At 59.3% G+C, this 22,561-nt stretch overlaps 1 protein-coding gene across 1 annotated transcript in view; it reads left to right on the forward strand.

Moving 5' to 3' along the window:
• Positions 1-21,950, forward strand: part of PPARGC1B (PPARG coactivator 1 beta) — a 44,606-nt gene extending 22,656 nt beyond the window's left edge. The window contains exons 2-12 of the mRNA XM_053991306.1: positions 7,872-8,045; positions 10,222-10,434; positions 12,216-12,326; positions 13,009-14,098; positions 14,602-14,638; positions 15,009-15,073; positions 15,466-16,228; positions 16,734-16,809; positions 17,571-17,692; positions 17,958-18,112; positions 19,673-21,950. Coding sequence (XP_053847281.1) covers positions 7,872-8,045; positions 10,222-10,434; positions 12,216-12,326; positions 13,009-14,098; positions 14,602-14,638; positions 15,009-15,073; positions 15,466-16,228; positions 16,734-16,809; positions 17,571-17,692; positions 17,958-18,112; positions 19,673-19,776 — 2,910 coding nt within the window. The 3' untranslated portion in view covers positions 19,777-21,950. The remainder of the gene's footprint in view (positions 1-7,871; positions 8,046-10,221; positions 10,435-12,215; positions 12,327-13,008; positions 14,099-14,601; positions 14,639-15,008; positions 15,074-15,465; positions 16,229-16,733; positions 16,810-17,570; positions 17,693-17,957; positions 18,113-19,672) is intronic.
• The last annotated feature ends 611 nt before the right edge of the window (positions 21,951-22,561 follow it).

Here is a 22,561-nt window from a genome sequence, read left to right on the forward strand (position 1 = left end):
CCCAAGAATTTCAGTGTCTCAGTGCTCTGCTGGCCTGGACCACAGTCCCCACTGCTCCCAGTGCCACTGGGCATCCTCTTGGGGCTGCAGGGCTTGTGCCACCTCTTGCCCTGTCCTTGTCCCACACAGGCTGGATGAGACCTCACAGGAAGGAGGTGAGGGGTGCTGGGGAGCCCTGCCTGCTCCTGCTCCTGCTCCTGCTCCTGCTCCTGCTCCTGCTCCTGCTCCTGCTCCTTCCCTGCCTGTCCCCAGGGGCAGGGGGTCCCATGGCAGGGCTGGAGAGCTGGGAGCTGATGGCACATTTCAGTCCCCACCATGCTTTGTGCCCAGCTCAGCTCGTGCCAGCTGCTGGTGCGTTGTTCCTGCCTTTGCTTTGGGGAGGCAACGAGGAATTTCCTAGCAAACCCCCCCAGTGTTCAGCCCGGGGTCTGAGCCCTGCCTGGCCAATGCCACCGAGTGGTGACAGGGGCAGGGCTGGCAGCAGCCACGGGCACAGGTGTGTTTGGGTGGTGGATGGCATTTGCCAGGCTGGCTGCTGGCAGGGTTGGGGTGCCACGGGGTGCTGCAGTTTGGCCCCAGGGGTGCAGGATGAAGCTGTCACACTTGGGCACAGTTCTGAGCACGCTGTGGGTGCCCAAGTGTGCTGGCACTGCCTGGCCAGCCCTGGCAGGGCATGGGGACACAGACAGGGCTGTTTCCATGAGGTGGTGTTGAGAGAGGAGGTGTTCCTTGGGAACAGCCTGTTCCTGCTCTGTCTGCTCCTTGCACGGGGCACAGCCACCACTTGCCCTTGCCTTGTGCCTGGCAGCACTGGGGGGAGCTTCAGGGTCTGTGGGGGCTGCCTTAGGGTCTGTGGGGGCTGCTTTAGGGTCTGTGGGGCTGCAGGGGCTCCCTGGTGGGTGCTGCAGCCCAGGGCTGGTGCTGGAGCTCAGGCAGAACCAAAGTGGACTCTGTAATCTGGAGCCTGAGGAAATGAGCTGAGCGTGGTGTGAACATGCAGCTCTGTAACCTGTGATACACTTTGCTGCTGCCCTTCTTCCTAAGCCTGACACACCTTTGTTTGAAGTATTCCACCAGAATGTTGTTTATCCAGGGCATTATTACCAGTATCTCAGGCTCCTTTCTTCTGTCCTGTGACTCAAGGACAGTTTAGTGCAATTTCTTCCATCTTTCCTGCATATCAAAGTTATCCTGGCAAGTTCATGTTTATTGTTTGCGGTTAATGTTTAATATTTCCCATTACTGGCATCTCATGGTCGATCTTAATTACACCTCCTAATGTAAGACAAAAGTCAGGGAGCAAGACTGTGCCCAGGCTGGGGCTGGGGCTCAGAGCCTGGCTCTGGGCACCCCTTTTCCTACTCAGCACCCTCTTTTTCCCACCCAGCACATCTCAGGCTATGCTGGGAGGGCGGCTGCTCCACGTGTGCCGCTGAATCACAGAATTATTTCAGTTGGAAAAGATTTCTGAGGTCATCAGGTCTAACCTTTGAGTCCAACCCCTGAGTCCAGGCTGTGCTGGCACAGCATGCCCAGCGAGAGGCCCGGCAGCTCCCACGTGCAGCGCCCAGAGGGACCAGCAGAAGTTGGTTTGGAGTGGCTCAGGAGGAAGAACGAGCTGCTGTTTTCTCAGCCCAGGTTTTAAATGAGGTTTTGCCTCTTGCTGGCTGGGCTGAATCGTTAAAACGGGTCAGTAGAAAGTTAAAAAAAGTCATTAAAAATTAACAGGGGGCAGAGGGCAAAATGCCTGGCAGGACAGAGAGGTGTCTCATGCTCTGTGCAGCCTGGGAGCTCCTGTGTGCCTTCCCCCCAGACCTGGGGAGGGGATGAGCCTGTGTCTGTGCTCAGTGTGTGCAGGCAGGGTGCCCTCACCTCCAGGGACCCCTCGCCCTTCACTGGGGGGCTCTCAGGTATAAATATCAGGGGTGTCAAGGGGTGACAGGGCCAAGGCACAACCCGACACCACCTCTCCCTCATTCACAGTGACATTTTGTCAAATGCCACTGGGCAGGGGGGTTGCTTATCTGCTGGCACACACTCTGGTGACCTTCACAGCTCTGGCCAGGTGCCTCCTTGCTGTATTTACACTTATTTATAGCTGTCTCCTCCGTTCCCACCTCTGCCCTCCTCCCTGGTGCTGGAGCCAGGCTGCCCACCCCACACACCCTGCATCCCTCTGGGCTGGCACGGAGCTGGCCCACCCTTGGGGATGGTGAGGGGCTGGCAGCACCTGGCCCAGGTGCTGATGGGTGACCCCATGGGGACTGAGTCCCCTGGCTGGGAGCTGTGGGGACAGCAGGGTGCACCCCTGGCTTTGGTCCCAGTGTGGGTCGTGCCCCCAAAGCCTCCTCACTCTGCTTCTGGGGCAGCTCAGGAGGGTGCTGGGGGGCTGCAGGCACCCAGCCCTGCCTGAAAGGGGGGAGTGGCTGTGCCCAGTGCAGCACCAGCCAGCCCAGTGCCACATCAGCCAGCACAGTGCCACACCAGCCAGTGCCACACCAACCAGTGCCACATCAGCCAGTGCCACACCAGCCAGTGCCACACCAGCCAGCACAGTGCCACACCAGCCAGTGCCACACCAGCCCAGTGCCACTCCAGCCAGTGCCACACCAGCCCAGTGCCACAGCAGCTAGTGCCACACCAGTCAATGCCACACCAGCCAGCCCAGTGCCACATGAACCAGCCCAGTGCCACTCCAGCACAGTGGCACACCAGCCAACACAGTGCCATAGCAGCCAGTGCCACACCAGCCAGCCCAGTGTCACAGCAGCCAGTGCCACACCAGCCAACACAGTGCCACAGCAGCACAGTGCCACACCAGCCAGTGGCACAGCAGACAGTGCCACACCAGCCAGCCCAGTGCCACTCCAGCACAGTGGCACACCAGCCAGTGCCACACCAGCCAACACAGTGCCACAGCAGCACAGTGCCACACCAGCCAGTGGCACAGCAGCCAGTGCCACACCAGCCAGCTCAGTGCCACACCAGCACAGTAGCACACCAGCCAGTGGCACAGGAGCCAGCCCAGTGCCACACCAGCACAGTGGCACAGCAGCCAGTGGCACAGGAGCCAGTGGCACAGGAGCCAGCCCAGTGGCACCAGCCCGGTGAGAGCCCATCAATCATCCTGTGGAACACCCCGCAGTGCCCCGCGGTGCCCGTCTCCCTGCAGGGCTGTAATCCCCGTTTGAAGCAGTCCGTGATTACGGATTTCCCTGATAAGCCCAGACAACTCTCTGCAAAACCCCTGCCCAAGGATTTTCTTTCCTTTTTCGAGGCAGGCCCAGTGAGGACGAGGAGGGAGAAGCTCCCCGTGGGGCCGAGGCAGGGCTGGTGGGAGCAGCACTTGGTGTTCTCAGCACTTCTCACCTGCTGCCGCTTTGGGTGCCGGCCTGAACGCCCTGGCTGATCTGGGGCAGTGCCTGCAGCACGTGTGGATGTATATTTATCCCCTAATGCCTTGGGCAGGCTCTTGCCTGTGCAGGGAGCAGCTGAGTCACCATTTGCTCCCCGGCGAGGAGTGGGCTGCTGTGCCTGGCTGCTCCCCTTGGTCCCTCCGAGGTGCTGCCTCTTTTCCTTCCTTCTTTCCGTGGCACATGAGTGACAGGGCCACTGCAGGGCAGGATGAGGCTCCTGGAAGGTGCTGCCCATGGCCAGCGGCACTTCAGAGGCTGCCCCTGTGCAAGGCTGACTGAGCACCAGCCCCGCGTGTGCCATCACCCCCTGTGCCCGCAGCCCACGCCACAATTCTTGGCCCCGACTTCAAGGGGTTGGACCCAGGGGTTCTGCAGATAAGGGTAATTTCTAGCAGTGTTGGAGTGAGACAGAGGAGAGCACCTGCAGGTCTCTGTGTCACGGTCACTGCGCTGTCCCCAGCTCCTTGAGCCACTTGAGCAGAGCAGACAATGAGCTGAGCCCTTGCTTGCCCTGGCTCAGGTTGCTATTCCCTGGCAGCAGGGCTGCTCCTGCTCTCCCTGGGCTCGTGGATGCAGCTGACCCCAGCCAGCCTCTCCAGTCCTGCTGACTGCAGGGCTTTCGTTTGGGGAGCCCAAGTTGACACTGAAAATGAGGAAAACATTTCCTGTCTCGTTAATCCAGTGTTTGAATTAGAGTTGGGCTTGGGGAGGAGACTCGTGTCTCTTCAGAGATAAGACCTCACATGCCAGAGTTCACACTGCTCCAAACCAGAAGGACTGAAAGGGACATGTCCCACCTGCTGTCCCCAGGGCGTCAGAGCCAGCACTGAGCTGGGACATCTTGGATGTGGCTCCAGCCCAGGACATGTCCCCAGAGCTTCTGGGGCCACCAGAGACAGTGGCCTGCATTGAACACGCTCACAATTGGGCAGGGAGATGGATCTAACCCTGTGCCAGCTCCTCGTGCTGCCACTGCCCTGGGAAGGACAGACTGGGGACATCACAAAGGGACGGGGAGTGGGAGCAGCAGTTACAGCCCCAGAGCACCCAGGAGCTCTTCACTGCCAGGAGACAGAGGGATGCTGACCAAGGAGACACCAGGAGCTGTCCCTGGAGCAGGGATTCATCAGACCCTGGCAGCAGCTCTCTGGTGGCAGCCTTGCTGCAGCACACCCGGGCCAGGTGTCTGGGCTGGAGGATGCCTCCCAATCTCTGAGCATGTCTCCATGGGTGTTTGCTGGCTGCACACCAAGAACCCATGGCTGATCTTCCTACAAAGTCCCGAGTAAAATTAGAACAAAAGTTCACTCCTCTCCCAAGGCAGCAGGAAGTGCAGAGGGTGGGAAAAGGGAGAGTCAGAGCAGATGAGGTCCCGTGCCCCACAGGCAGTGTCCCCATCGCTGCTGCCACCCCCGAGCCGGGCAGGGGGCTGGCCCCTTCCCCAGCCCTGTAGCCAGCCCAGAGGGGCTCAGGGCCATGGGTTCTGAGCTGGGAGTGGTGGGTTCCCTCTGGAGCCCCAGCTCCTTGGTGGCTGGGCTGGGTGAGTGGCACTGCCGAGCAGAGGGGACTGGCTGGGGGGCTGGGGTGCCCATCCCGGTGGCAATGTGGGTGACCCCACCAAGAAAAGGCTGTCCCCTTGTTTTTCAAGGAGGAGAGGAGGAGGCTCCACACAGACAGAGCTGAGTTTTGGGCATTCCTGACCTGTGGGAGGCAGGAAGCTGGGAACATCCCCAGCATGGCAGTGGCAGGGCAGTCCTGCCCAGAGTGCCCGGAGAGGGCAGCTCAGCAGCGTTAGATTGCAGGGGTTTATTTTTACCCAGCCCTGTTGCCAATGGGGACATGTCACATCTGTGGAGTTGATCAAAAGACATCCCGAGCACTGGTGTCAGCTGCTCCTTGTGATCTCAGCACCAGGATCTTTTCCCTTGTGGCATATCAAAAGGAGCAGGAGAATTTGGCTGCTCTGCTATTTTTAATTGCACGCACACACGCACACACAGACACACGTATATCTATGTATGTATGGCTTGGCTAAAAATAAAAGCCTTTGCCTGTGTTCCCATGGGAAGATCTGGGGAGAAGGGGGAGACAAAGTTGTCACAAGACTTTTTCTGGAGCAGGCACTTGAGCAGGGACAGGAAGGCAGGGACAAGCCACAGCAGGTAAGGGACACATCTGAAAGGCCAAAGGACGTCTGATCCCAGAGCAGAGGGACAGAACAAGGGGAAAGGCAGCATTTGTGTCCCCCAGAGCTGGCAGTGGGGACTCCTGACCTGCTGCACGTGCTCTGGCACTGGGAACAGAGGTTTTTGCAGGGCAGGTTAGAAAATCCCCATCCCTGGGGGCCCAGTGAGGAGTCGCAGCTCCCAGAGCCCTCAGGGGTGCCCGATACTCTTTGTGGCACCACACTTGTGGTATCTACCTGAGACACATCCCTCCAGCAAAAAGGTGAAGGGAGGGTGTGGGAGAGCATCCCCCAGAGTGGGGGCAGCTCCCAGAGCAGCACCAGCAGCTCCCTGCATCCCCAGCCCCACTGCAGCCCCTGGGCCATGGCACCGGCTCACCATCAGGCCATAAAACCCTCTCCCTGTCCTGGCTGTGCCCTCCAAGGTGCTCTCCCTGTTTTCCACCTCCCCTGGGATTGGGCAGGGTGGGAAGCAGGTGAGAAATGCAAAAAGGGAGTGAGTGTGTGCACGGGAGTGTCCTTTGGAGTGTCCTCAGTGTGGTGGGGAGCGTGGCAGACAGGCTCCTCAGCCTGGGGGAACACAGTCAGTAATCCCAGATTATCCCAATTTGAAAAACAAAATAAAAATTAAAGAAGAGAAAGAGAGAAAAGCTGTCTTTTCCATTCCTGCAGCTGGGTTTGAAATCCCTTTTCCTTCCCACTGGGTGATGGAGGAGACCCTTCCAGGGTGCTTCAGGAGGAGGGGCCCCCACAGCTCCCCTGCAGCCTCTCTCACATGCTCAGATGTTTGCCTGCTCCAAAATCCACTTGCTCTGTAAATAAACTTGCTTCCCTCACTGCCAGAAGACTCCCCTTGGGCAGCCAGTGCTGGGAGGAGTCTCACCAGACCTTTCCCCTGTGTTTTACCCTGGACACCGAGGCAGAACCAGGCAGGGTCCAAATGCCAGGGCAGGCAGCGGGTGCTGGTGCCAGCCCCGGCTCCCTCGGGTGCTGGGTGCAGCTGTGGGGTTTCGTGGCTGGAAGCCAGGCCCAAGTGGGGCAGGTGCCAACTCCTTTCTGTGGTTAAATGGAGATTTTCAGCTCAGTTCCTGCAGCTCACATTGCCCTGGGGGGCTCTCAGACATCCATTCACTTCCACGCTGTCCTCCTCACCCTGCACGGTGCAGGGAGCAGGCTCTGGGTGCTCTTGGTGACCTTTGGGATGTGCAGCTTCCCCACAGGGGTGTCCTGAGTGCTTCAGGGCCGTGTGGTGGGGACAGGGTGAGCACCAGGTGTGAGGCTGGCCCCGTGTGCTGCTGTCCCAGGTCTCCTGTGCTGATCCCCAGGCCGCCCCTGGATGTCACTTTTAGGGCACCAAGGGCAGGAATTGCCCCTGGATGTCACTTTTAGGGCACCAAGGGCAGGAATTGCCCCTGGATGTCACTTTTAGGGCACCAGGGGCAGGAATTGCCCCTGGATGTCACTTTTAGGGCACCAGGGGCAGGAATTGCCCCTGGATGTCGCTTTTAGGGCACCAGGGGCAGGAATTGCCCCTGGATGTCACTTTTAGGGCACCAGGGGCAGGAATTGCCCCTGGATGTCACTTTTAGGGCACCAGGGGCAGGAATTGCCCCTGGATGTCACTTTTAGGGCACCAAGGGCAGGAATTGCCCCTGGATGTCACTTTTAGGGCACCAGGGGCAGGAATTGCCCCTGGATGTCACTTTTAGGGCACCAAGGGCAGGAATTGCCCCTGGATGTCACTTTTAGGGCACCAAGGGCAGGAATTGCCCCTGGATGTCACTTTTAGGGCACCAGGGGCAGGAATTGCCCCTGGATGTCACTTTTAGGGCACCAGGGGCAGGAATTGCCCCTGGATGTCACTTTTAGGGCACCAGGGGCAGGAATTGCCCCTGGATGTCACTTTTAGGGCACCAGGGGCAGGAATTGCCCCTCAGATGACAGTGCTGTGGCTGTGCTGTGCCCTGACCATCTGCTCACTGGGAGGGACGAGGTTTTCCCCAGGCAGGTCCTGCTGTTCCAGCCTGGCACACAGCTGGGGTTTGGTGGCAGCTGTGGGGCTGCTCCAGTGACCGGTGCCAGGCTGTGCAGGCCGAGTGGGTGAAAAGGTGCCCACCACACCCTGCCAGTGCCTGGAGCCGCGTGGGAAGAGGGGCTGGAGCGGGGCTGGGAGCACCAGGGGTGGGTCACTGGCTGACATGGGGGGGATGCTGCTGCCCTCCCTGCCTGCTCCTCGGGGCTCAGCCGTTTCTCTCCTCTCCTGTGCTCAGTATGAGGTGTCTGGCGAGGAGCACCTCTACTCCGACTTCCCCGAGATCGATCTGTCCCAGCTGGACGCCGGCGACCTGGACTCTGCCGGCTGCTTCAGCGAGCTGCAGTGGGGCGGGGAGCACTCGGAGACCGACTCCAGCCAGTACAGCACCGACGACTCCGAGCTCTTCCAGGTACCCCCATCCCCCCGAGGACGGAGGCAGGGGGAGAGGGAGGGTGGGAGGAGGGAACACACACGACTATTAATACCTCCTCCCCAGCTGATTAGTGCTCCATTAATTTGTGCACCGGCTCTAAATGGGGCAAGCCGAGTAGGGCTAATGAGGAGGAGGAGGCTGCTGAGCCAGCCCTCCTGTGCTGGATTATTCACTGGAATTGCAGCCGGGGTGCAGCGTGTCCTGTTCCATTCCCGGGATGCCAGGGCAGCAGTGCGGGGGTCTCAGCACTGGAAAAATTCCCTTTCCAGGAGCAGGAAGCAGCCCCTTCCTCTGCTCCTTCACAGGAAGCAGCCCCTTCCTCTGTTTCCCCAGCTCTGGCAGCCCCCTCTGTCCCTGGGGTCCCTGTGTTCCTCTGCTCGGCTCTGGGCTGGGGTGGATCCGTGGCTGTGCCAGCACGGTGCAAAGCTGGGGCAGGGGATGCTCCTGGGCACAGGCAGCACCTCTCCGTGTCCCTCTGCTGCTGCCTCTCATCTCCTGGAGCTGCGAGGACAGGGCAGGGCTGTGGGCACAGCACAGACAGGCTGGAAGCAGGGAGATGCAGAGGGGACCGGGCACAGAGCAGGCTGGGCAGCCCCCTTGCCCTGCCCAAAGCTCATGCCATGCCTTGGATGTGCCTGTCCTTGGGGTCTCTGTGCCCTCCTGAGCAGCACCCAGGCCTTCACCCCCTTGCACAGGGAGGTTGTGACCCACTGGTACCAGCTAATCACCAACCCTGGGTTACACTCTGGGAGGAGGAGGATTTCTATTTAAACAAGGAGATTAAAAAAAAAAAAAAGCCTCAATATTTTCTAACCTGCCCATAATAACAACCCTCTGGCTTTTATGCTGGGCTGATGCTGTGCTTGAAAATGGTCCAGTCCAGCTGAGGGACCTTCATCACGAGATGCATATTTTCCGTGAACTTCCTGGGGAAAAGATAAACAGAAAAGAAATGCAAAAAGCCAGGCCGATGAGGAGCAGTGGAGTATGATGAAATGTATCCCACTGAACTTGTATGCACAGCAATCTCGTGCCAATAACAGGAGGAAAAGAAACGGAGCCAAAAATGGAGCATCCTGCTGCCTTTCCCTGGAGCCTGCTCTAGTAACTGCGAGCAAGGTTAGGGCATGGAACAAAAGATGTTTAATTTTCAAACAAGAGGAGAGAAACACAGGAGGCTGTGTGCAGGCAGCAGTCCTGCCTGTGAGCCTGACTTCACCCCCGTGCTAATTTTATCACTGATGGTAGCCTGCTTCTCCTTGGACATGGTTTACATTCAGAGTGTGATGGAGGAGGACCAAAAAGAAGGAGCTCCTGGCTCGCTCCAGCCATTCCTCAGCATCTGCATTCTCTTCTGGGCCTTCAGCATTGTATTGCCAGACTGGAAGGGAACTCGTGGGGCTGGGTGGGACTGGGAGGGCACTGGGAAGGCTGGAGGTGCAGCAGCAAAGCCAAAGCCCAGATGAAAGGAGGGACCCAAGCCAAGCTGGAGCAGTGGGCAGGGAGGAGGCAGGAGCAGCCCCTGGCCCAGGGTGAGATGGGCCTTGCACTACAGCTCCCCTGACCTCGTTTTTGGGTGAGCAGCATGATCTGGGGATGCTGCTGGGAGATTTGGGAGTGACTGGGGCTGTGCTCTGGGCAGGATCTCTCACAGAGCACTGGGTGCACCAGCTTTAAGTGTGAGGGCTGAGAGCCCCTGAGGGGCTGCAGGTGCCTGTCTTTGGGGGCTTTCAGTGAACACAAAACTCAGAGTGGTTGGCACAAGCCGTGGCATCAGGCCTGTGGTGCAGCCCGGGCAGAGCTTCCCCTGTGCCCTCTTGTCCACTGGGCAGCCCTGGCTGAGCTTACAGCTCTTGCACTTGCAGAGTCAGGAGGATTTGGGCCAGGAGCTTTTTCCTGACAGATCCTTTATCTGCTGCTGCTTGCCTCATGGTGGGGTGGAGGGACTGTGGGGAGAGAAGATGCTCTGATTCATTCTTCTCCTGCTGGGGTGCAGGTGGACAGACTGACGCTCCTCTTCCAGGTCTCACAGTGGGGTCACTGAGAAGTGTGGGAGCTGGTGTGGCTCTGCTGGTCCCTGTCCCCTCTCCAGCATCCCGGGGACCCTCAGCCCAGCCTAACCCCCCCTTTCTTCTCTGCCTGCTCCTTTCAGATAATAGACAGCGAGAACGAAGCGCTGCTGGCAGCCCTCACCGAGACTTTGGATGATATACAGGGAGATGACATGGGCCTGGCTGCCTTCCGAACTATGGAAGAGGGGGACACGCTCAACCCTGCCACCACCTCACCTGCCCCCTCCCCCAAACCCACCGCCCCGGTCACGGGGGGGCCGCCCCCGGCCCCCGAGTGTGATGAGCTGTCTCTAGTAAGAACCCACTTCCTACTGTTTAAGGTGGATTTGGATGAGCCCCAGATAAGCCGGCTGCATGGGTATGATAGGAAGCCAAGGTCTGAATTTTTTCATTCTAGGCTTAAAACTCTCTTTAACCGTCAATACCAAAGCATATACTTGTATTGTATACGTATACATGTTCTGCATCATTGCTGTCACCTCCATCGCCATCCTCACGGGAACGAGCTGTGTGTATACAAATCTATCTCTGGACGGGGTGGGGGCGGGTGGCAGAGGGCTGGGGGCTGCTTTGGCACACCCACACCTGCTTTTAATCCCACGTGCGGGTGTGGGGCTGCCCGGGGCTCTCCCCGGCTCATCCCAGCCCCGTGCCCATGGGCAGTGGTGGCTTTTCCCCCTGGCTCTGCCCCGGGCTGAGCTCCCTGCTGTCACGAGAGGGGCTTGCCCGAGTGTCAGCCCCTGCCCTTGGCTTTCGTGGGAGGGTTTGACCCTCCCTGTGCCTTCCTTCCACCAAAGCCCCTCAGGGGCTGTGTGGCCTCCAGTCCCTCCAGATTTGGTGGCTGGAGCATCCCTCTTGGTTCCCTGCAATACTGGGGCTCCAGCCCCGCTCCCCTTCCTGGCCAGGATGAACTGGGAGCGTTTCCTGCCATGCCTGGGAGGTTCCCTGGGACAGGACACCCAGCCTGCTCCCTCCTGCGGCTCACAATCCCCCCCAGAGCCCCCAGCCCGGTCCCGGGGTGTCCCCAAAATCCCAGCAAAGGGGAGGAGTGACATCCAGTGGTGACAGCGTGCATTTCCACCGCCCGCGCCCCGCGCAGGGGTATATATCACACATGACCTGTATGTGTATATATAGGATGTATACGTTGCAGGGGCGGGGGGGAACGGGAGCTGGGCGCTTCCACCCACAGGAGCCTCTCTCCTAAAGCTGCGGGTGCCCCGGCTGGCATTTCCTGGCAGATCCTGACCCGGGCACCCCTTTCCTATCAGTCCCTAACCCCCCAGATCTGTCTCTGCTGCACTCCCCGGTGCCTACGCAGTCGTCTTGCTGTTGAGCTGTTGTTGCCTCGGGTCGTTAGCGCCACGTGGGCACAATCTCAAATGTTGTTGCTGGGTGTGGGGTCTGGGGTGTTTTTCCCTCCCCCTGACCAAAATTGGGGTTGAGTAGAAGGACAATGTGCTGACCTTGCCATCAGAAGTGGTGGCACTGCGGGTGAGCTGGGGAAAACCCCGCTCCCAGCGACCGTGGGCTTGACACGGCGCTGGGGGAGATCCTGACGGATCCCACAGGGATTTGCATCTGCAAAACGCCTTGAAAGCTCGTTAATGAGTCAAGGCCCTCTCTGGATGTTTTGGCTAAATGAGCCTCACACAGGGACTCAGCGAGCTGTCCAAACCCATCACTCACACCAGTGTAAAGCCTCTGTCACCTCAGGGCAGAAGCGATGGAGTGAGAAGTTGGGATGCCACGGCAGCTCCTGGGTGTCTGACCCGAGTGGGGTTGTCCCTGGGAAGTAAATTCCCTCCTGTCCTCACTGCCCCAACCTGCCTGGGGGTCCGTGGGCAGAATGCTGTGGGGACAGCCCCGACCCCCACAGGGCTGCACACAGCCCCACAGCCCCGAGGAGGTGGGAACTACTAACCCTAACCTTCCCCCGCCTGATTTTTTTTTTTTTTTGCCCCATTTTTGGGTCGGATGCTCGGGGATGGATGTGCTCACACGTGAGCCGAGGGGCGTTTTCTCCCGCCCTCGCTGCGATGCCGACTCCTTTTCTTGCCCCTTCTCTTTGCAGCTGAAGAAGCTGCTCCTCTCTCCGTCGCCTCCGAGCTGCGAGGCCCAGCGGGACGGGAGCGCCCGGCGCCCGGGGACCCCAAAATCCCGTCCCCCACGGCCCTGCACAAAGGTATTTCCTGGAGCCCCTGCAGCACCCACCTCCTGGGAGCTGGCCCAAAGGATGGTGTTGGGGAGTGTGAGCAGCCTCTGGGCTGGGCAAGGCGTTGGGAACAGGCAGGGACTGTCACCCGCAGTGCTCCCATCCCTGTCTGACGCAGTCTGGGCTCTGCAAAACTTTAGACTCCGTGCTGTGCTAAGAAGCACCCTGATCTCACTTGAACCCAGGGGGGTTTGGCCTCTCTGAGCTTCCCTGAGCACCCATTTGTGAAAGTCCCATGTGCTCCATCCCTGGTCACCCCCTTGCCCCCCTCCCTGCTGCCTCTCAGCCCAAGCCAAGGCCTTTGGCCAGGAGTCGCTGCCTGTCGTACTGCAGAGCCCACCCCACCGCTTGAGCTGAACTGAAACCCGGCAGAAGGTGCCACCAGAGAATTTCCTGCTTTGCTGGTGGTAATTGTGCGGGGCATTAGGCCTGGCCAATTAGATTCTGTGGGAAGAGCAGCAGATCCCTCCTGGGGAGGAGAAGGAGCATCACTGCCTGCAGGAGGAGCAGCACTCGGAGCACGGGGCTGACCCCAGAGATCTCGGGGTGCTGGTGAGCCAGAACCCCAGGGTGTGGGGTGGCTCTGTCAGCCTCCCCCCAGGGTCGTGTCTGTGGGGCTCAGGGCTGACTTTCTCCTCTCTCCTCTCGGAAGGTGGAGGGTCCCCGGGACAGGAGGGCGAGCGTCCCGCAGGCACAGAGCCGCAGCTGCACGGAGCTGCACCGGCACCTCACCTCCAGCACCTCCTGCTCCCAGACCAAAGCCCCCCAGGCACCCGAGGAGTGCCCCGGCAGCGGCCACCACCCGTCCCTGGGCGGCTGCGCCCACCACGAGGACGACAGCGACTCCAGCGAGGACTCGCTGAGCTCCGGCGACTCGGTGGCCGCCCTGTCCTCGGCGGAGGATGGCACGGGCAGCCAGTTCTCCTGCGAGGGGGAGCTGCACTCGGTGGTGGAGCTGATCCGCTACATGCACACCTACTGCCTGCCCCCTCGCAAGCTGCCCGCCCGCGACCCCGCCGACAGCAGGCCCCAGCCCTGCAGCAGCCCCTTCAAGAGAGCCAAACCGGACTGTGCCCCCGCGCCGGGCAGCGCCCAGAGCCGGCCGGGCTGCGCCTGGCAGGCAGCTGGCAGCAGCTGCAAGAAGCCCGGAGCGTCCTTCTCCATCCTGAAGGAGCTGCTGGCGCGGGACCTGCTGTGCGATGTGAGCAAGCCATACCGCCTGGGCAAGCCCGTGTACGCCGCCCTGGCGCGGCCGCCCGGCTCCTGCTCCCCCGTGCCGCCCGATGGGGAGGATGCCAGCGGGACTTGCACATCCAGAGTGAGAGCAGCGGCAGCAGAGAGGGGCGAGCCCCGGCAGAGCCCCGAGGCGGAGGCGCCGCGGGAGCCGGGGGGCCTTGAGGACGATGCTGGGAGGCAGGAGGGCGCCGCGGGCGCGGGGAAGGCGGCCCGCAAGCAGGACAGCGCTGTTCACGCCGTGCGCCGCTCCAAGAGACTCAACCCCGAGCTCGGGCACTGGCTCTCCTTCCTCGAGGAGCCCCACGCCGAGCCCTCCGTGCCCCTGGGCTGCAGGGAGGCCGCGCCGTGCCCGGTGCTGGAGGGCTTCTCTGCCGAAGAGCCGGCGGCCGAAGTGGAGGTGGGGGGCACAGCCCCATCGGCGGAGCCCCAGCCCCTCTGCCTGGGCTCCCTGGGGGATGGCGAGGTGGCCACCGAGAGCCGGCGCTGTGCCCTCCTGGAGCAAACAGGTGAGGGGCTTGGGGACCGTCACTCTGCTCGCCCTCCCCAGCGTGCCCGTGCTGCCCGTGCCATCCCTGCTGTGGGCAAGTGGTGCTGGCCAGGTGCTGGGCACTCAGCTGGCAGGAGAGCTGTGAGCAGCCCCCTGTGCTGCCTGGCTGTGGGGTCCCTTGCATGGGCAGCTGGGGGTCTGCTCTCTTTTGGGGTGCTTTTTCGATCCATGGGCATCTTCTGCCTCAGTTTCCCCATCCTTATAATGAGGTGAAGGAGTTGGTGTGGCCACAAGCCAGCAGGGACTAGTTTGCCCCATCCCTCCAGGTTTTTCCCTGTGGGTTCTCCCTGGGTCTGGACTCCGGGGTTCAGCTGCAGTGGTGCCCCAAAACCCCAGCAAGTTGCAAGTGCAGGAATGGCTCGGCCCTGGCAGTGTGAGCTGTCCCTCTCAGGTGGGCAAAGCCCTCAGTGGGCACTGCAGGGGTACAGCTCCACTGGTAACCTGCTTCTTCCTGCCTTTCAGAAACACCCAGGTGTCTCACGCTGTCCTTGGCACAAACGTAAGTGCAGGTGGGGCTGAATGGACCAGTGTGGGGCTGGAAACTGCCTGGGGTTGTGTGGCTGGGCAGGGCCTCTGCAGCCAGCACAGGGAGCTGTGTTTGCAGGGCACAGGGAGTGGCACCGCTGGGCACGGCGCTGTGGGGAGCCACAGGGTGCAAGGAGCTGGGACAGTCCCCTACCCAGGGCAGGGCATTTTCTGTGTGCCCTGGAGCTGCTCACCCCACTGCCCTTGTGGGGTTACTCTGTCAGGCAGCAGCCAAACTGGGAGTGTTCGCTTGTGGGAAGTGTTTTCTCAGCTTGCTTTTTTTGGGTTTTGGGGCTGTGGTTCACCTAACACTTTCTCTTTCCCGGTTTTCTGCTCTTCTCCAGTGACCCAACCTTTGGGAAGAGAAACTTTGAGCCAATGCTGACCGTGGAGCTGTGTGGGACAGCAGGTAGGATAGGCTTTGAATTTTTTAGTTCTGCAAAAATGTACTCTAGGAGGGGACTCATTTGCCCTAAATTCAGCCTGGAGGCATCAGTTCCAGCCTACCCAGACAAGGGGGCACCTTCATCCCCTTCACATGGCAGACACAGGAGACACATCCGAGCACCAGGAGCAGCTCAGGGGAATGTGCTCCCATTTGGGGTGGGAGGAGCTGTTCAGGGGGTCCCTGCATCAGCCAGGAGGAAAGGGGGAGTCCTCTGGTCCCTACTGGGATCAAGGCATCCTTCTTGTTCCCAAAAGTGCCACTGGCTGAGGCTGTGGGGGCAGCCCAGGACTGGGGTGGGGCAGGGCAGGCCGGAGGGGGCAGAGCTGACTCCTGCCCTTTGTCTGGGGGTCCAGGTCTCACACCGCCCACCACTCCGCCATATAAACCCGCCGAGGAGGACCTGTACAAGCCAGACATCCCCCAGGAGGCAGGGAAGGAGGAGGGGATGGCCCCCAGCCCCGGGGGCGCCGGGGACGCGGCAGCCTCACGGAAAGCCCCCAGGAAGCACCCGGAGAGGACGGAGCTGTTCGCCCACCTGAGCCGGGCGCGCCCGCTCCCCGAGCAGCAGGGCTTGCTCAAGCGGCCCTTCTCCCGCTCCTTCGGGGACCACGACTACTGCCAGGTGCTGAAACCCGAGCCTGCCCTGCAGAGGAAGGTGCTCAAGTCCTGGGAGCCCCCGAGCCAGGTGGAGACCGAGCACAAGAGGAGGGTCCCGGCCGCCCACTACCAGGGGCTGGAGCTCGGCAAGGACACGGGCACCGAGATGCTCTGGAAGGACAAGGACGGCGTCAAGCAGCTGAGAGACCAGGAGATCAGAGCCAGCTTAACAAAGCACTTTGGCTTTCTGGACAGTGCCCTCGACGACGAGGACATGGTCTTCTGCAAGACCCCCGAGTACGACACCGTCTTTGAGGACAGCTGCAGTGAGAGCGGCTCCCCCGTGGAGGAGGATGAGGAGGAAGAGGAGGAGGAAGAGGAGGAGCATGGCGACACCAAGCTGTGCCTGAGGAGAAGCGCCCTTTCCAGGACCAGTTTGCATTACTGCTCCCGGAGCAGGTCCAGCTCGGGCTCCTCGTGCTGCCGGTCGCGGTCACCTGCCAGCAGACGCACCTTCAGGTAGGGGACACGGGGACACTGGCACTGGCTCTGTCCCCTGAATTTTCAGCATGGTGCAGGGCAGCCCCCAGTGCTCTCTGCTCTGCTGGCCCAAGTAGTAAAGATGCTAATTAAAGAAAGAAAAAATGTGAAAATAATGGGTGCCGCAAGTAGTGAAGATGGTAATTTAATGAAAGAAAAACAATGAAAATAATTAGTGATGCATCAGCCACTACTGCAAGCGTCGGCCATGGCCTGAGGAAGCAGTGGAGGACTGAAGCAGCCAGGGGGTTCCATGGGCGGGCACCCAAGCCAGGCCTGGGAAGGGGCAAGTGCTGGCTGGGGACACCCTGGCATCTACGAGAAAAAACTTGGCAGTGTCCTTTCCAGACCCCAGTCTCTCCTTGGCTCCCAGTGCCCCTGAGCGCCCTCCCACTCCTGTGGGTGCCTCAGCTTCTCACTGATGTCTGAAGCTTTCCCAGCAGCTCCCCCAGCCCCGGGCTGAACTCCCGTCCCTCCCTTGCAGGTGTGAGAACGGCGAGCAGTGTCAGGGCGGGAGCGGGCAGCGGGGCCAGCTGAAGAAGAGACGGGAAAAGGCCATCGTAAGTGAGGGGGGACCCCACGGGGACAAAGCAGGGCCAGCCCTCGGCTCATCTCCTGCTCCAAGAAGCAGCAGTGGAGCCCATTAGCCCTGGCTTCAGCATCCCTTGGTGCGAGGCCAGTGTTAAACAAGGACAGGGGGTGGTGGGGGGAGGAAAACCCAACGTGCAGCAGAAGCCGCCAGCGATTGGCAACACACGGAGTCCTTGGCACAGGGATGCCCAGAGCATCCTACACTGGTGCCTCAGCACACTTGGCACTGGCAGTTTGTGGGGTGAACTGGGGAATACCTGATGTCACAGATACGGCCCTGCTGCATCCTCGTGCGCCAGGAACCCGTGGGCACATGGTGGGAGCTGGGAGAGGAGTGGGCACGTGGGAGAGTAAATTGGTGCTCCCTGCTGTTGTGCACACACACACACTCTCACGCTCACACATGCTGCTTTGGCACTTTGTTCTGCAATGCAATTGGATTTTGCCCCTGGCAATTCTCGGGAATATATCCCACACTTGCCAGGAGAAGCTGCAAGAATGCAGGAGAATTTTAAAAGAGAAGAAGGGGGCGGTGGCTGCTCCAGCCTGGTTATGGCTCTCCCGGGGGACACTGTGACCTGGCTGGAGTGGAGACAGCCAGATCCTGGAGATGCCAGGCTGTGTCCACAGCTGTGTTTCCCAGTGCTGGCTGCAGGGGCTCCTCCACAAGCCCATCAGCAGCACAGAGGTGCGGGGCCCAAGCCTGAAAGCTTTTGGTTGCTTTTGGCAGGGGGAAGGCCGGGTGGTGTACATCAGAAACCTCTCCAGCAGCATGAGCTCCAGCGAGCTGAAGAAACGCTTCGAGGTGTTTGGTGAAATCGTGGAATGTCAGGTCCTGACCAGGACTAACAGGTGGGTGGGCAGTGAGCTGTGGTCCAGGGCTCCAGCAGCTTCAGGCAGCTCCTCTCCTCAAGCCCCACAGCCCTGCCAGGCATCAATCCCCTGGGTCAGCCGAGCCCTCGGTCTTGGTGCTTTTGTCAAGGAGATTCAGTGTGTCCAGTGCTCCAAGAGGATCTGTGGGATGGGGGAGTGGAAGAATGCTGGGCCAGGGGTGTAATGCTGCATCACAAGGGCTGTGGGGCTCATGACACCTTGAATTTTCTCTCTGGTTGCTCAGGGGGGAGAAGTACGGCTTCATCACGTACCGGTATTCCGAGCACGCCGCCTTATCGCTGAAGAACGGCCCCTCGCTAAGGAAGAGGAACGAGCCCTCCTTCCAGCTCAGCTCTGGTGGCCTGGGGCGCTTCTTCTGGACCAGATACGCTGACCTGGGTGAGGAAGCAGCAGCTGCTTTGTCTCTTTTATCAGCACAGAGCTGTTACAGCACCCTGCACTGCTGAGCCCTGCTCACGCAGGGATCCCAAACGCCTTCAGAGCCTGCAGGAAAAGCCCACTGCCTTTCCTATGGCTCATGGAACTGCTCGTGGCTCAGACAGGTGGACTGGGGATCTGGGGAGAAGGAAAAAAAACTGGTGTGAGGCCTCAGGGTGTGTTGGCTGCAAAATGTGGCATCACAGCCCGGGGCTGCCGGGTCTCAGCTGAGCGCAGCCCGGCCTGTGTCTGCTGAGTTTCTGCACAGTGCTGGAGGCTTTCCAGCAGAAAACTCCCTTCCCAGGCATTAGAGAAGGCAGTCAGCAGCATTTCATTAGCCCAAGAGGTGATGTGGGTGGTTTGCTGCTCTGCAGGACAGATTCACCACGCTGCACATGCACTCTGGAGCCAAAGTGACAGCACTGAAATGTGCTGTGGCCGCATTAATCCTTTCAGTGCTTCAGCAAGGTCTCAGTGTCTGTGTCACCAGGGCTGCAGCCTGAGCTGAGGGCCAGGAGCCAAACCCTGTGCTAGTCCTGCAAGACAAATGTGTTCCAGGCTTTGCCCAGCCCTCCTTGCTTCAGGTGTTTCACCGACACTGCATGTTTATTTCTGTACCCTCTGCAGGGGCTGAAGGGTTCTGGATATTACTTGATGAGTGAAAGACTGAGGTCCAGAAAATAAAGCCCCAAGTCTTGACTTACCTCCAGGTGCCCCATCTGATACAAGCACTCCCTGATTTTTTTTATCACCTTGCAGTATCTGCTCTGCTTAGAGCAGCCATCCCTTGATTTTGATTGTGGGCACAAATGTCCATTGCTCATCTAAATAAATCCCAGAGCCTCCCATTTTGGGCACAGAGAAATTAGGAACCAGGTAGCACTCTGTGAGGAAGATGGTGACTCTGCAGTGCTGTGGGGAGCGGGGCCAGAGCTGCCCCCCTGCCTAAGAGAAGCTCCCTGAGTGCTCCTCTCCTGATTTCTGCAGAGCCACCAGTCACCCCCTTCCTGCACAACCCAGCTCGTTCCTAAAATCCTGCTCATCCTGGTGAGGAGGGGAGCCCCCAGGCAGAGGTGAAATGCAACCACACCATTCAAAAATAGACACCCAAAATGTTAAGCTGCTGTGAAATTAGGCAGCCTTAGTTCTGCTACGTGCTGAATTCCCTGGGCTTTGCAGAGGCGCTCTGTGTTCAGCTCCTGGCACAGGGCTGACAGTGGAGCAGGCTGGCTCTGCCACCAGCACAGCTCCCATGGGATGGCCCTGTGTCAGCCCCTCCAAATTCAGCTGCACCCAGCAGATTTTTTCACTCCTGGCAGTGAATGCCTGTGGTGTGTGCCCTGCCAGGCTGCAGCCCCTCTGCCCCAGCCCTGTCACCATCACCGCTGTGTGCAGCCTTGGCTGTGCAGTAGCAGGGCAGCGAGCAGTGCCCTGCTGTGCCTCGGTTTCCCTCCCCATGAGGCAGACAGGACGCTGATCCCCCTCCCTGACCCATCTGCCTTCTGTCCCTGCCATCCCCAGATTGCAGCACGGACGAGTCCTCCCCAGCTCCGGTGAAAAGCAAGTACGAGACCATGGATTTCGACAGCTTGCTGCAGGAGGCCCAGCTCAGCCTGCATCGGTAACAGCCTTAACCTTGGAGGAATACCTCAATACCTCAGTCAAGGCACTTCCAATATGTTTACGTTTTCAAAGAAATTATTCAGTCTATGGCAAGAGAGAGAGCGAGAGAGAGCGAGAGCACGCCCGCGAGAGAGAGACTGCTGTCCCCTGATCGATGTTTACATTGAACGAAGCTGCTTCTGTCTGTGAGTCCCCATGGTGTTGATGTCTCACTGCCACACGTTAGTCCCCCCTCTGCTTCTGACTGGTTGTTTTAGGGTGAGCCTAGGAGCCCCCCGGCCCCTCTTCCCCTCCCAGCCCTCCCCATGCTCCCGCCGTGGAGTTGCAGCTGTGTTCACCATAACATTTTTTTGTCCGTAGTGTGTGATGATGAAATTGTTCATTGTGAATAGAATCAGGATTATAAACTAATTTTTAATAGAAGAAGAGAAGAAAAAAAAAAAGTATATACTTAAAAAAAAAAATGTATTTATGGCTCAGATGTACTGTAATTCAGATTTATTGTACCGCTTCCTTGATTTTTAACTATGCACTGTAATGAGGCACTTGCCACTCAGCAAATGGGGGGTCAGAGCAGTCACAGAGCTGACATTCCCCTGCCTCCCCTGCTGGCAAACCGGGGTGCTCGGTGCTTGCCCCGGGGTCACCCACTCTGCTGTCAAAGCCATTCTTCGTGCTGGCGTGGCCCGAGCCCCCCCAGCATCACCCCCATGCTGAGCTGGGTCCTGGTGGGTGATGGATGCAGCTTTGCAAGCTGCAGAGGGTGGGAGAGGGATGCATTGCCTGCAGCCAGCGCTGCTCCGGCCTCCGCTGCCTTTGGAGCCAGGAGAGAGGGGCTGGGGGGCTGCAGCCAGCTGGGCACATGGGTCCTGCTGGCACAGCCTGGGGGATGGATGTCTCCGGTCCGTGTGGAGGAGCTGGCTCCTCTCCAGCTCCTTGGATGCCCGGGAGACTGGCCAGGCCCTGTGGCTTGATCCACACTGGCTTCCACACCCTGCAAAGCAAGCGGGGCGAGAAGACCTGTCCGTGCTTCCCACTGGGCAGCCAGCCCAAAATGCAGCCCAAAGCCCAGCCCCAAATGCAGCCCAAAGCCCAGCCCCAAATCCAGAGGGGCAGGGCGGGCACAGCACCCACCCTGAACACCCACCCAGCACCCTGCCCCGTAGCTGATAAGCCATACACGTCCCAGCACCCACCCGCACCCCGGAGCCATCCCGCGCCCGCCAGCGCCCCGGGGCACAGCTCTGCCTCTGGCCAAGGGCCCTCAGCACTGGATTGAAGTGTAAAATGTACTCGTGGACTTGCCCTCCATGTGTGGGTGTGGTGGGATGGGGACACAGCCCCCCACCAGCCGGAGCAAAGCCCACCACCAGCCGGCCAGAGGCACTGTTTTCCCAAGGGAGCGGGAACCTTGCTGCTCCTCAAGCCATTGCCACCTCCTCCTTTTATTTTTGAGCCCCAGAGACCACTAGGGATTCAGCCATCCTCTGTAGATAGAATATTATAGCCTTAACTCTGCCAATAGATAGATTAGAGTCTCGTGGGGTCTCCCCTCCCCATGACCTGGGGGTTTTATCCCCGGTTCCCTGGGTACGTTCCGTCCCGCAGGGAGAGCGACCAAAGCCTCGGAAATGGCACAAGATGTGACGCCAGGAGCCGGAGCCCTGCCAGGGTGGCCCCTGGAGTGCAGCTGGGCTCTGGCAGGAGCAGGAATGCCAGCAGCGCCGACACCAGCACAGCTCCCTGGCTGCTCCCCTCGGGAGAGCCGTGGTTCTGACAACAGCCAGCCCGGCAGCGCCAGGGCCCGGAGGCCACCGCGGGGTCCCCAAGGCGCCGCCGGTGACGATCGCTGCCAGGGAACAGTCCTTGTGCCATTCCAGCCTCAGCAGCGAAATCTGGCGTCTCTCCCGCCCCAAAATCCCCCGGTTCTCATGCCACCTTAGCGAGCAGCTCTGGCCGAGACTGAGCATCTGCTATTGGCAATTGCCTCATTGTAGCTTTGCCTTTTTCTGTCCTAGTATTTCCTCACGATGATGATGTTTACATGTGATTGCTATAGAGCTTATGTAGAATGTATATAGCGACACATTTAGGGTGGGTAGTACTGTCCTGTGCTGTGCTGATGTTTTTCAGAAAACAAGCGATCAATCAAAAAAAACAAACAAACAAAAAAAAACCACCAAGAAAAAAAAAAAAAGAAAAAGAAAGAAAAAAAAAAAAAAGAAAAGCAAATAAGTGGAATTCTTCCATCTCCCACTCAGCTGGGGGCACCCATGGCTGGGCCCTGCTGGGGATGCATCAAGGGTGGTGGAGGGGAAGGGTTAGTGCAGAGCTGGGGGGGCTCCAGCCCACTCCGGGGGATCACTCAGTCACTTCCCAAGCACTGGTTTTGGTGTACCCAGATCCAGAATTTCCCAGTGTTTTCCTGTGGCTGGGTGCCCTGGGTCGGCCCCAGCCCAGCTGCTGGTCCCGGTGCTGGGGAAGGGGAGGGCTGGTTCTGCACAGAGCTCATCAGTACTGCAGCCCTAGGGTAGGAAGAGATGCAATAAGTGGTCTTCGAGGTGCCTGAAGCCTATAAGTGGGGTTGAGTTTTCTTTTTTTTTTTTTTTTTTTTGTTTGGGTTTTTACTTTTTTTTCCGTTCAGTCGGGATGATTTGTTTTCCCTCCTCCCCAAAAAACCCTTTCTTTTCCAGACTGATGCACTATGCTAAGAGCTCCTTGGGCTGTCTGCTGCCTGCCCGGGGGCTTTAGGACTGGGTGAAAAGTAAATTTCCACTTGATTTTTTT

This window comes from Vidua macroura, chromosome 15 (genome assembly GCF_024509145.1).
Source record: "Vidua macroura isolate BioBank_ID:100142 chromosome 15, ASM2450914v1, whole genome shotgun sequence".
In the NCBI taxonomy this organism is placed as follows: Eukaryota; Metazoa; Chordata; class Aves; order Passeriformes; family Viduidae; genus Vidua; species Vidua macroura.